The sequence below is a fragment of the Zeus faber genome, assembly GCF_960531495.2.
Source record: "Zeus faber genome assembly, chromosome: 5".
NCBI lineage: Eukaryota > Metazoa > Chordata > Actinopteri > Zeiformes > Zeidae > Zeus > Zeus faber.
In genome coordinates this window covers 29,864,017-29,877,703 of record NC_137192.1, presented here as the reverse complement: position 1 = coordinate 29,877,703, position 13,687 = coordinate 29,864,017, and the positions used below count along the sequence as shown (strand labels likewise).

The 13,687-nt window shown below is 49.2% G+C and overlaps 1 protein-coding gene across 1 annotated transcript in view; it reads right to left on the bottom strand.

Annotated features, from left to right (window-relative positions):
- The window catches only part of LOC307230246 (calmodulin-binding transcription activator 1-like), a gene marked incomplete at both ends in the record, with an annotated part of 57,460 nt that overhangs the window by 6,085 nt on the left and 37,688 nt on the right, over positions 1 to 13,687 (bottom strand). Inside the window, 7 exons of the mRNA XM_080000489.1 lie at positions 55 to 239; positions 700 to 848; positions 4,979 to 5,113; positions 5,460 to 5,586; positions 6,369 to 8,227; positions 9,736 to 9,889; positions 11,653 to 11,724. Of these exons, the coding sequence (XP_079856615.1) occupies positions 55 to 239; positions 700 to 848; positions 4,979 to 5,113; positions 5,460 to 5,586; positions 6,369 to 8,227; positions 9,736 to 9,889; positions 11,653 to 11,724 (2,681 nt within the window). The remainder of the gene's footprint in view (positions 1 to 54; positions 240 to 699; positions 849 to 4,978; positions 5,114 to 5,459; positions 5,587 to 6,368; positions 8,228 to 9,735; positions 9,890 to 11,652; positions 11,725 to 13,687) is intronic.

Sequence of the window (13,687 nt, the reverse complement as noted above, 5' to 3'; positions counted from 1 at the left end):
GTATCTACCTCTGTTTGCAACTGTTGGTGTGTACGTGTGCGTGTGTGTTTGTACCGCCAGCGGATGAGAGTCTGGATGAGTCCGGCGTAGCCCTGAGCCGCGGCCAGATGCAGTAAGGTCATTCCTCTGGAGTTCTTGCTGTGCACCAGCTGATTGGACGAAACCCAGCACGGCTGCGACATCATCTTCTCACACACCACAACAACACGACCCTCAAACGAACCCTGCTCGGGGGTGAGCTGGAGTGAACGCGCAGAATGGTAAAGTGAGGAGGGCAAGTTAAGCCTTTTAACTATGATGGTTTCCAGCAATTTTAACATTTCAATACAGATGAACTGTAAAAAGGATTTAAATATTTAATGGATTCTTTCTAGGGCAGAGTCTGGCCTTCAGCTACAGCACAGAGCTTATAATTAAAGAGCATTGTAAGATATTCAGGCAGGTCATCTTTGCTTTTTAGATGTTTTGAATTAGCACTTCAAGCAATCATTTCTTTCTTTCAGAGCCCCTCGAACAAACTGACTGATTAAATTTAGTCACAAAAGTCTTATTTTTTCCAAAAGAAAAACCAAAACTACAGTAAATGTGAAGAACATTTTGACATCAATATTCCCAGACGGTTTTAAGTCGAAGCGTCTGTCTGTGAATCGGTTCGTTGATTTGTTATTGAAGTGGAAGCGACACTTTCTTCTGCCTTACCTGAGATGGGTGATCGATGGCCCCTCCTCCTTCAACTCCTCCAACTTTGGTTGCCATGGTTTCCGAACCAGGATTCTGATTGGATATCTCAGCCATCCTCTGTTCCATCTGCTCCAGACGTTCCAAGATAGACATCCTGAATTGGGTATCTATGGAAACACGGAGGGGACACACAGAGCCGTGAGGCAGACCGACTGATAAACATCTCCCGCCTAGTTCACAAATTCAGAGTAGTGGCGATTCTGGTAGAAAAACACAACGAAAGCTGTGAGCCTTGACTGTTTGTCTCTTTCGCATTCAGACAGGGTTAATGTGCAGAGCATGTGTGTTTTTTTTCGTGTGTATGTATTGATGCACATGTTGTGTGTTTGTCATAAACTGGACGTCACTGTGTGTCGTTGCTCCGGGGATGCTGCAGTGCTGCTGCAGTGCACATTATGTCATCCCACCTGCTGCTCTCACACTTTTCGTCCCTCTCTTTTCTCTCTCCTCCTATTTCACTCCACTTCTTTCTCCCTGCCCAGTTTGCAGCACGTTTCCTGAGAGGAGGGTGCAGCAACAATATGGTGACATCAGGGCTCCTCCCATTTGAAACAGCCAATGAAAAAGGCACACAGATGACGTTATGCTCCTGGATAGGAGTTGAAGCTCTACACCCCATAACATTATCTAGAACTTTATTTCCCCTACTATTGTATTTATTCTGGGAGACTCTTGAAAATGTGATCATCTACATGTTGCTGTAGATTTTGCAGTTCATTCTTTGTTATAGTTTCGGTGAATACGATTATTACATTACATTTAGCAGACGCTTTTATCCAAAGCGACTTACAATTGTTCAAACACCGACGGACGCAGCCATCAGGAGCAATTAGGGGTTAAGTGTCTTGCTCAAGGACACTACAGCATGCTAGCAGGAGGAGCCTGGGATCGAACCAGCAACCTTTGGATCACTAGACCACCAGCTCTACCTCCTGAGCTACCATCCCCTACGATTATGGCTCTGTTTTATTTTTTTTGGGGGGGGCATAGCATTTGTAAAAGAGAGTTGTTTCGCTGTGAAACATAATTATTGTTTGTAGGAAAAAAATCATTTTGGGAAATCAATATGTATGTTCTGTAAGATAAAACATAATGTTGTTACTAATTAATATTTTTTAAATATAGAAAATATCGAAAAAAACGCAATGATGTTGGAAGGTTTTGACCCAATATGTGAATAGTAAGTTAAATAATAAAAACACAGTAAGCCTGGGTCAAGAAAGCACTGCTTGACACATTACAGTGCTTATAATATAAGCCCTGGAAGTTCGAAAAAATATCCATAACATTTATTTTAGTTTCCTTACCATTATTCTGCAACTTAATAATCTGCTATAAATATAAATATGAACCCAACTATAAATGTTATACAACTCTAATACACACACACACACACACACACACACATACACACACACACACACACACACACACGGCAGAGAAAGGCTATCTGTGCTGTAGTTTGGAGCAGATTCCAGCAGCTTTCTCCAGAGTCCAGATATGGTTCTGGCTAAACACCTTGTCTTTTGGGGGGATCTTGACAGAAACTTTCCAAAACTTGCAGCACAATGCAGACTTTGCATTTGACACGGCAGTGCACACTGCTTGTCAGCCCAGACAACAACAACAACAACAACAACAACAATAAAGACACCGGAGCTGTCCACTCGTGCTGGTGCTGAAACCGAACGCGCTCCAAACAGTAAAGTAACTGACGACGGCCTTTCGGGGTCTTTGTTTGAGCAATCGAGCATTATAGTGTCTCCCCCCCCCCCCAATTTATTATCTTAAATCGACATAGAACTGAGGAAACAGTGCCCTATCGGCATGTGTCGGGGAAAGACAATAAACAAAAAAAAACAACAACAACAAAAAAAAAACATTTTATCCGAGAGAGTAAAACTGCAAAGCGTGGCCCAAACGCGGCCGAGACAATAGGCGACACGGTGCAGCAGCCGATCTGCCGCCGAACGGGCTCATTCGACGGCTTTAGAATGGAAAAGGACTACGAACCAGGACCGACAGCACGGGGGGTTCCGACGCTCTCCCTCTCTCCCTCTCTCCCTTCTGCTCTTCGGTTCAACCGTTTTGTCGATTGTGAGACGCGTGCATTCCTACACCGGGCGATCAAAACACAACTCGGCGGGGAGAGAGGGGGAGGGAGAGAGAGGAAGGGAGGGAGAGGGGGGGGGGGGGAGTGCGGGAAGAGAGGGGGCGAGAGGAAAGGAGGGAGAGAGAGAGAGAGCGAGAGAGAGAGAGGGAGAGAGAGAGAGAGAGAGGGAGAGAGAGAGAGAGAGAGAGAGAGAGAGAGAGGAGAGGGAAGGAGAGAGAGAGAGAGAGAGAGAGGGAGAGAGAGGGAGAGAGAGAGAGAGAGAGAGAGAGAGAGAGAGGGGAGAGAGAGAGAGAGAGAGAGAGAGAGAGAGAGGGAGAGAGAGAGAGAGAGAGAGAGAGAGAGGGAGAGAGAGAGAGAGAGAGAGAGGGAGGGTCGCAGCGCGTCTGGCGGCGCCGCGCTTCAAATCCGCCAGACGCGGAGCTGCGGCAGAGCGGCTCGCGGCTGCGACCCGAGAAACGCGCGGCGCGTCCCGATGCGCCTCGGGACCGCGGGACGCACGAGGAGCGGACTTTTTCCTTTTCTTGCGCGCGGACCGGGGGCGACCCGCTCTCACGGTCGCGGTCGCGGCCGCCGCGGCTCAAAACGCCGCGAACCATTGAGGGCAGCGGCGGCCCACAGCGCCGCCGCTGCCGCAAGCCGCCCGTGTCTGCGCGGTCGCCTTGCCGCATTGCGCAACGCAGAGACGGGGGCGATCAGACTAAGATCGGAGCCTGTGATCAGAGCCAAGGGGGCTCCCGACAGGGTTCCCCCTCAAAGGCTTCTCGGTTCTGTCGCCCCTTGCATTGCTCCAAAAACCACCTGTGAGGTTCAGTACTCCATGAACCTATTTCCTTTTAAAGCCCTTTGGAAATCCTTGACATTATTTCAATCCTGTAGCAGCAGAAACAGAGGAGGAAATGAAACTCGGTTCGCCCCGAGTTTCAAGGGACACAACACAACGCTTGAAGGAACAGATTTGTGTTCCTGTATCCCCAATGGAACAGTGTGAAACGTGTTTCCAGGGGCTGGAAATCGCAACGGCGCCAAAACGATGAAGATACATGAGAACCCGAGGAAAGGCAAGAGGTCATCCAGTCAACCAGCAGCTGGAGACTTGAAACACAATCTCAAAACATACAGACGGAGGAAAGACAGAAAAAAGCCCAGCTCAAAATGTGTGCGCACTCACACACACACACACACACACACACACACACACACACACACACACACACACACACACACACACACACACACACACACACACACTACTCCGCTGTGTGTGAAGGGATCTGACAGCGGTATAATGGTTCAGACAAGCTTTTTTGTTTTGTTTTCAATTAAATTTAATGTACCATGCAACATACACCACCTGTCCACAGTGTCTAACACCATCCAAACACACAGAGATTTCCCATCTCACTCATGGTTCATACTCTTATTTATATCTTTATTTATAAATGTATTATTATTATTATTATTATTAATATTATTATATAGTTAATATCATGATTAATGATGGTTTAACAGATGGTTCTTTCATATTACTTCAAAGTGGGGTCCCAGAATTCCTGAAACACCAAAAAAATGTTCAACAATCGGGTTTACTGTCGTCATCGCAAAGTTTTAATACCTCTGACCGTTTGCCTTTTTTTTTTCTCGGTCAATTCAGGTGGTGGGGATATTTTTTTATTATCCCTGGGCGCTGTTCTTTTTTCTGAATGTTCATCCATATCGACAGTTTACGGGCCACAGCTAGCAACGCCGCTTTTTCAAATTCACCATGGCTGCCTTTCACTCCTTGAGGGTGCCAGTGCATTCTTACTGGGAAAGGCGGACCCCGCCGCTAATAATGGAAACAGCACATAGTATACGACCACAGATAATACAAAAACTGAATTTGTGTTTGCTGTTTCTTAAGCGTGCCAGCTAAAAAGAAAAACATAAAATATGGGATTTTTTAAAACAAAATAATCTTAAGAATTACAACTGTAAAGACTCACTTTCACAAGACAGACAGACACACGCACACACAAAGACACACACAAAGACACACACACACACACACACACACACACAGGCAAGCACAAAAGCATGTACACGCACGTACGTGCACACACACACAAACACGCAGGAAGCCCTTACCGTCCAGGGACAACCAGTCATGCTGTGAAGAAGGCAGCGCAGGAAGGTCCCGAGCCTTGTATTCAAACACCACAGATGAAGAGATTACCTCACCGCCCATGGTCACCTGCAGCATCACCAGGCCCGTGTCATGGGCTGCAAAACGAGTAAGAGGAAAGATGTGAGCGACCACCTGAATGCAATTCTGTGTGTATGTGTGAGAAGAAGAGAGAGAGGCGACGCTAAGGGGAACAAAAACAAGAGATAAAAAGAAAAAGAGATTCTATATCCGCAGTGCAGGTGTTCCTGGTGCCACACTCATTCAAGAATGTACATATTGCTTGTAACAGCATATAAACAAAGTACATACTTTGTGTGTGTGTGTGTGTGTGTGTGTGTGTGTGTGTTTAGTTGTGATGTGAATGTCATGTGCATAACCACGGCCACTCATGCGCGGCTCAGGCATGGATTGCGTGCCAGTGTGGGGGGCCTGCAGCGTTACCTGGGCAGTAGCAGCGCAGCACCCCAGGCTGGATAAGGGCAGCGGGGACACTGATATGGTCAAACAGGCAGCTGTACTCACTGCTGGACTCCAACCACGGACCTGTGATCAGCACCTTCACCCCACCCTTCAACACAAACACACAGACAGTCTAACTCAGGCTTAACCACATGAGTCATGGCCATCATCCAGCGGGCTCCATCCAGGAGGCTGACTCATTAGCAAGGCGTACTCTCACCTCAGTGCTAGTTTAGGAACGTTTCTATTTTGTCAAAACAACCTAACAAAGTAGTGACCAGAGCCAAAGTTTTGACTCAGTGCATTGTCTCCAGTTGCCATGGTAACATTAATCGAGTCTGTCTGTGCTGTGTACTGTTGTGCAACAGGTTCAAATGACAAACAAAAGACTACTGCTTGGGTAGCACATAGGAGACTTTAGCCATATCCAGCGCTGACCAAGGAACCACACATTTTTTCCTTGAAATTTAGAAACCTAACTGGGATGTAACCTATGCACTCTAATATATTTGTTTAATGTGACCTTAAAATTGCTACCGAGCAAGCATGCAAACAAATAAGACTGATCCAAGATTCAGGCAAGAAAACATACAGTTTGCATATGGTATAAGAGCAAATTCATTTCAAAGGCAGGTAGGCAGACATTACATGAAGCTGCAAGAGCAATCTCCAAAAGGAGGGAACACGAGGGAGGTTCAGTGTTTATGCTTGTGTGTGTGTGTGTGTGTGTGTGTGTGTGTGTGTGTGTGTGTGTGTGTGTGTGTGTGTGTGTGTGTGTGTGTGTGTGTGTGTGTGTGTTTAAAATTACACTTTTTATATCCATGTTAGGGAAAACCCAGGAATTTGCTGAACATTAAAAATTGAAGGCTGAATGATGCTGGGCTTGCTAACCTCTGGATACGACCACTCCGGAGAATAGTCTGTCACCCCAAACAGCCTCCCGGTGTCCTGGAGCAGTCCCATAGCACCCTGCTCCACCTCCGAGCCCTGCAGCGGGGCCGACCCTGTGCCCTGCTCCTCTCCCCCTGCCCCTTCCTGAGGCATCAACACCCCGGTGACAGCCGCCCCCACTCCTCCCCCGGACCCCTCCACCGCAATGAAGTCATTGATGAGGTCAGAGAACTGGCTTCCAAATGACGCCTCAAAGCCCTCCAGGCTTATGGCCCCTCCTGCCCCGGCCGTTGCAGCCGAAACTCCCCCTCCCTGCTGGGGCAGGGAAGCGCTGTAGAGCCCCCCATCGATACCTGTGCCGGCAGCTATCGACTGAGGACTGGCCACCACTGAACCGTTGGCCCCCGATAAGCTCACACCATTACAAAGAATCTCATTTTCCACTCCTCCATCTCCTCCACCCCTACCTCCCTCTCCCCCTCTACTGTCATCTGTGGGCTGCAGGTAGTGCTCCCCATTTACGCCAGCGTAGGTCTCATGTGGATCCCCAGGCTTGAGTAATAGCTCTCCCCCTCCATCAGGTCCTTTGTCTAGGCCCCCAACCTCTCTGGGCCCCCTGCAGCCAGGCTGCTGCACAGTAGCATCCTGTGGCTTGAGGGTAAAAGGGGCCACCGCCGTTCCTTGCCCGTTCCTTCCACAGAGGGTCTGCTGGTCGGGGCTGGCTTGGTGGAGGTGTGAATGTGGATCGCCGTTGGTGACCGGAGAGTCTGTTTGCGCTGTGGACAGGCCTAGGTAAGCCTGGGCCTCACCAGTTTCTGGGCCCGCCTCGGGGCCGTTGGTCTGGGACTGGGAGGGCTGGTTGGCCTGGGGCGAGGTCTGAAGAAAGAGGGTGGGGGAGGGGTGGTGCGCTGTCTGGGTCAGGTTCTGGACACAGGCTGATGACATGACGGCGCTGAAGTCCATCTGCTCCAGCGTGGTGCTGGGGCTGAGGCCCGTCCCCTCGCCCACGTAGCCGCTCTGCGTCGCTAACGGCTGCTCCAGGCTCGCGGCTTCCGTCTTGATGTTGTTGACGAGGGTCGGGTTGTAGACGTAGCCGTTGGAGGAGCAGTGGAGCCCCCCATCGTCGCCGTTGCAGCCCTCCGTCTTACCCCCTCCACCCCCATAGGTTTGGCCCTGTTTGGGATTGTTGAGGAAGCAGTCGGGGTCGAAGGTCATGGTGGTCTCAGGCGGGTTGACTCCTCCCCCAGAGTCCAGGGAGCTGGACAGAACCAGCTCCCCTCCCTCCCCTAATCCCACCCCACCAGCAAACGACGCAAACCTCTGGTTTTCGGGTGTGACAGCAAGCAGGATTCCGGCGGTAGCGCTGTCGTGGGTGGAGGCCAGGAGGTGCGTGTGGCCGGCAGAGTAAACTGAATCCCCAGTCAGCGTGGTGACCTCGGACATGAAAACGGCTGTGCTCTGTGACAGGCCGGCACCCATGGCGAGGGCAGGGCTGTCGGCCATGTCGCTGGTTATTGACAGCGGGGAGCTCTGGGTGGTGTCGGGTACCTCCACCTGGTTGGTGGAGGTGGAGGTGGAGGAGGAGACCTCCATGCTGCTCTGGGGGAGGAGGGAGGGCTTTGCTATCCTGCCGTTCCTCCTCTCCCCTCCCCCCCCTCGGCCCCTGGCCACCGCAGGACTGGCTTCTGTCTGACCCTCCGACACATCGCTGTTCTGGACCTCTGAGCCGTCTGCCGTGCCCGTCCTCGCTCCCGTCCCAGGTGTTGCCCCCGCGCCCGCCGCCGTCCCTGTCTCCTGCTTGGATGAGATGATGCGCTGCTTCACGCTCGAGCACTTCTGGTGTAGGCTGCTCCCCGCACCTGTGGCACATTAATTGGGATTTAATTTCAAACGCACGTCCAAGGTACTAGCGTTGACGGTGTTGACAGAGGTGTCGTAATTCTGCAAATGAGGTTTACGTCATGTTTTGTACAGTATAAAATGGCGCCCCCTTGTGTTGTATACCGGTGAAAAACAAGTGTATAAATATTGTAATGTCACCCCGGAGCTAAAATCACTCAAAAATTAAATATGGATATGAAAAATGTAAAAAGGCAGCATCTGGACGCAATGTTTTTTATTTTTGAGGTTGGAACCATAAACTGCTCTACATTCATTTTTCTCGGCAAGTTCACTGTATACCTACGTGGTGGGTGAATTGTCAAGAATGGTAAGAGGGTGATGCAGAAGATGGAGAAGAGGGAACATCTTAAAAGTAGAAGGAGAGATGAGGTAGGACTTGAATCACAATGCACTTAGGGGGCAGCTGCAGCTGTGCTTATTTACCCTTCCAATCAGATCAAAAGATACACTATTAGAGTGTGTGTTTGTCTTTTTTGTGTGTTGTTTATGTGTGTGTGTGTGTGTGTGTGTGTGTGTGTGTGTGTGTGTGTGTGTGTGTGTGTGTGTGTGTGTGTGTGTGTGTGTGTGTGTGTGTGTGCGTGTGTGTCTGTCTGTGCATGTGTGCGTGCATGCAGTGTGGGCATGGGTGCTGTGGTTATCTACTCTTTCTGATGCACATTCATGAATAATGCATGTGTAGTATTTTGGGCACCTCTCTGTCTTCTCTCTCTTTCCTCCATTTCTCTTTTTTTTGGCTGCAGTCTGACAGCCTCTAGATGGCAGCATGGCGCTGATCACTTGGGCCATTTTCATTAACATTCTGTTTACTGCTTGGCTTGTGGTGACGTGTGTGGTTTAAAGAAAAAAAGAATTATATATATAAACAGCCGCATAATTTACTTTAAACCACAAGTCTCTGTCGAAGTTGTATTACTCGACATATATATCGACAAAAGAGATGCAATTGCCTTTGTTTTTATAAGATTAGCCGGTTTAATTTTCTCCAGTGATACCGAGAGATTTCTACACACTACACACATCTTCCATATAATCTTGTCTACCGTAATCCCGTTGTTCTTTGTCGCAAACCGATAAAGCATGGCACAGCTCCAGATTGAGAGAAATTCTGCTTCAAGGTTATTATCAAAGACTGGAGGCTTGTCGCAGGCTCATAAAACCTTTGCGTTTCCTTCTCACAATTGTGGGCTGTAAAAAAAAAAAAAAAAAAAAAAGAAATAGTACAGATAAAAAAAATTCTTCAACTGTAACGGTTCACTTTTAACTCTCTGGTTGTCTCATTAACCAAAATGCAGCCCCGGAGCTCCATCTGCATTTTGAAAGTTTTGACCTTTCACAATGTAATAGTTGCTATCTGGATCAGGCTTTTGGTATAATCTGACTGGCATGCATGTATGGTGTCGAAGTATGGTGTTATAAATCTTTTTTCTTTTTTTTTTTTAATCACAGCCAAGGCGCAGGGACTCACACATGGGCTTGAGCTGACCGATGAGCTCCTCCTTGCTCCACTTGGCCCACTCCTTCCTGTCTGTGCTGATGGAGCAGAGCACCGGCCCACAGGGCTTGCCACTGTCGTCCACTGCCGGCACGTTCAAGTAGTGCACCAGCACAATGTCTGGGTTCTACGCCACAGGGAACACATCCACACGCACACGCACACACACACACACACACACACACACACACACACACACATAATTTCCTTGATGTTATCACATATGGGAGAAGCAGAATAAATGATTGAGAGCCCATATACTGGGGGGTGGGGGGGTGGATGGGGGGGCAGGAGGGAAAGTGGAGGTCAGGGAGGAGGTCAGGCATAGCGTGTCAGAGAAGATTCTCTCACCTGCCTATGAAAGATTTAGCAGCTCAACCTCACTCATCACTCCAACCCCGCTGAGGGTTTGTATGAAGTGTCTACAAGTGTGTGTGTGTGTGTGTGTGTGTGAGAGTGAGAGAGCGAGAGAGAGAGATGGAGTGTATGCAGTTTATCTCTCACTATAGGCCACCAACAGACATATGGAGTTCTATCCCATGAAAGATTCAACAGGTGCACGCGAGAGAGAGAGAGAGAGAGAGAGAGAGAGAGAGAGAGAGAGAGAGAGAGAGAGAGAGAGAGAGAGAGAGAGAGAGAGAGAGAGAGAGCAAGGAAGATAGAGAGCGCAGGTTCTCTTCTTGATGAAAGATTCAATAGACAGGCCCAGGTGAGGCAGACGGCCCGCTGAGGTGGAACACTTTTCTCTAGGAAAAGAGAAGGACACAGTGGGCTGTAACAGCTCCACACTGGACACTGCAGCACCGCTCACACGCACGATTACATTCACAGATCTATTTTCACATCTGAGCAAAGAGACAAAATGACACACTGCACGGCAAGTGGGGGGAATTCCACTTCCCTGCCCGGTATTAGAGACGAAAAGCACCCTTTTCTGGAAGTACGGCGATATCATACAAGCACAGTAACTGTAATCGCTCCCAAATTACACGTCGTGTTCAAATTCAAACACGCGAAGCCTCATTCATCTGGTTTCAAGTGAGTTTCTGGGTACTGAGGAGGCGGGGAGGTGTGTGAGATATGAACCAAGAACCTTTGTCTGTTTCGAGGAATTTGTCTAGCTTGAGAAAGGGAATCTAAATGAGATAATAGGTCTGTTGGTTACAAATAGGCCAGGGTATTTGGAGAAACAATGAATATGTGTTTCCTATACTTCAGTATTTGTGAGTAGGTGGAACAAAGAGCGGAAAACAGAGTTAATGTGTATGCAGTTGTGTTCAAGATCCATTATGGAGCCTGCCTTCCTGGAATATTGAGGTGCTTGTGTCCATATATCGCATGGCTGACAGAGGGAAGTGAGTGCTCGTGTGTGTGTGTGCGCGTGTGTGTGTGTATGTGTGTGTGTGTGTGTGTGTGTGTGTGTGTGTGTGTGTGTGTGTGTTGTTTCCTTTTGCTGTCTTTCATATGGGCAGTAAAGTGAGTCAAATATATCTAGGAATAAAGAACACGCTCTTATACACAGGGGAGAGCTGCGTGTGGGTAGGTGTGTGTGTGTGTGTGTGTGTCTGTCTGAATGTATGTGTGTGTCTGTCTGAATGTGTGTGTAACCCCAAGGTATTTCTTTGGCGAGGACCACACAGAGAGCAGAGCCTCTACTCACGATGCTCAATAGAGCTTCAATGCATGTTGGTGAGATCGGAGCAGGAAGCACAATTTCTCTCTCGGAGAGAAACAGAAAGACAGAGGGAGAGAGAAAGAGAGCGATTTGCCTGACTCGAAATTAAATAACCTCAGACAACGTGGTACATAGTTCTCACTTTTCGTTCATTTGTTCTGACCGTTAAGATGGATGAGAAAAAGGGGCAAGGTCGGAGCGAGGGGAGAGCTTACCTGCAGCAGCCAATAGCATCTACGATGGAAGGTGGGGATGATGGAGGAGTGGACGTAGCAGCCATACAGACACTAGAGAGAGGAGAGGAGAGGAGGAGAGGAAAAAAGGGGGACGGGGGAGGAGAAGGGGAAGAAAGGAGGGGAGAGATGGGGAGAAGGGAAGAGCAGAGGTGAGGAGAGGAGGGGGGGGTGATGAGAAGGGAAGGGAGGCAAGGGGAGGAAAAGGGGGGGGGTGGCGAAAGGAGGGGAGAGATGGGGAGGAGGGAGGAGAGGAGATGAGAGGGGGAGAGATGAGTAGAAGGCAGGACGGGAGGTGAGGAGAGGGGAGGAGGGGAGGAGAGGAGAAGGGGAGAGGAAAAAAGTGAGAGGGGGGGGCGTGAGGAGGAGGGCGGCAGAAAGGGACCAGGTGCGAAGCGAAGAGACACGGGGTTACATGGGATTGAAGAGGACAGGAGAGGAAAAGGCGGAGAGCGGGACACACGGGGGGGGGGGGGGGCGACGGAGGAGGGGGAGGACGTCGACGAGGAGAGGGGGAAGAGGGGGGAAGAGAGGGAGGAAGAGAAGAGGAGAGGACAGCAAAGGAAAACTCAGGTTACACCCACTTTGGTAAGTGACAAACTCGCGCGCAGGAAGGTACGGCTAAGTGAAGTCGGCTCTCCGAGCAGGAGGGAGCCTCGCGGGGACACTGAGACCCCCAACAGTGGTTTTCTCAGCGGGACTGGAAGAGAGATCATTAGCGCAGGGGAGGGCAGGGGGTACACGGAACGTTTTAAGCTGAGAAAGCCCGAAAAATAAATAAATAGATCTTTTAACAAATGAATGCTTTTCTTTTTTTTCTTTTTTTTTTTTTTGTCGATCCATTCATTCCAATCCGAGGCGGCGGGGGTGGGTGGGGTGGAGGAGTCAGCGGAGGAGTTGTTACTGCTGTACTGACGTGCATAGAGAGGTTGTCTGCTGGTCACCTGCCATGCCTGTGTATGAGTTTTTGATTCTAATGCGTCAAGGTTAGTGGCAATCTTATCCACACACACACACACACACACACACACACGCGCACACACACACACACACAGAAAACTAAAACCTATGTAGCGTGTGTGTCTATGTTTATACACATGCAGAACCACAAGTGCCATCATACCAAACTGTATCTATAGATATATACAGTATATATATATTTATATATAAATATATAAGTGCAATATATATGTGCACTTCAACCGTTTTGCTTCCTCACACGCACTCACCCTCTCTCTCTCACACACACACACATACGTACACACACAAACACACACACACGTACACACACAAACACAGACAGATTTTTTGTGCTATTTTGCCTCTTCTCAGAAGTAGCCCTCCCTCTGCAGAGTGTTTTGCCAACGGCTGGATGCATTTCCATATATTTCCATTCCGTATGAGGAAGCTCTCCATGCAGGGCCGTGTTTCTCTCCCCTGCTTCCTGCCTCCTCCAATCCTCCCTCTCCCCTTGCTCGCCCTCTTTTTGTGTCTATGTCGGGGGGAGGGGGGAGGGGGAGGGGAGGGTTGGGGTGGTTGGAAGGGGTGACACAAACGATTACTGTGCCGCTACTAGGGCGAAAAAACACACTGTAAATGCGTGTGTGTGTGTGTGTGTGTGTGTGTGTGTGTGTGTGCGGGCATTAGTGTGTTTGCATGTTCGCACATGAGCACGATCGCACGCTGAATACCGATGCATGTCCGAGATCGTACCTAACGCGGGTGCATGTGGGGATACTTGATCTCAATTATTCCCTTTACCCCTTCAAACAGTGGCCTCTGACGTGGCCGCCGCCACTCCCTTCCCATTGGACGAGGGCTCCTTCCTCCCTTCCTGTACAGCTCGCCATCTCTTTCCCCTCTTTTTCTGACACGTGCACCCTCCCTCCTCTCACCTCTTGGTGGATTCCTGCTGAATAATCAATTTTTCAGCAGGCCAATGTGACTCAAACACACACATAATCAATTTTTCAGCAGGCCAATGTGACTCAAACACACACATACACACACACACACA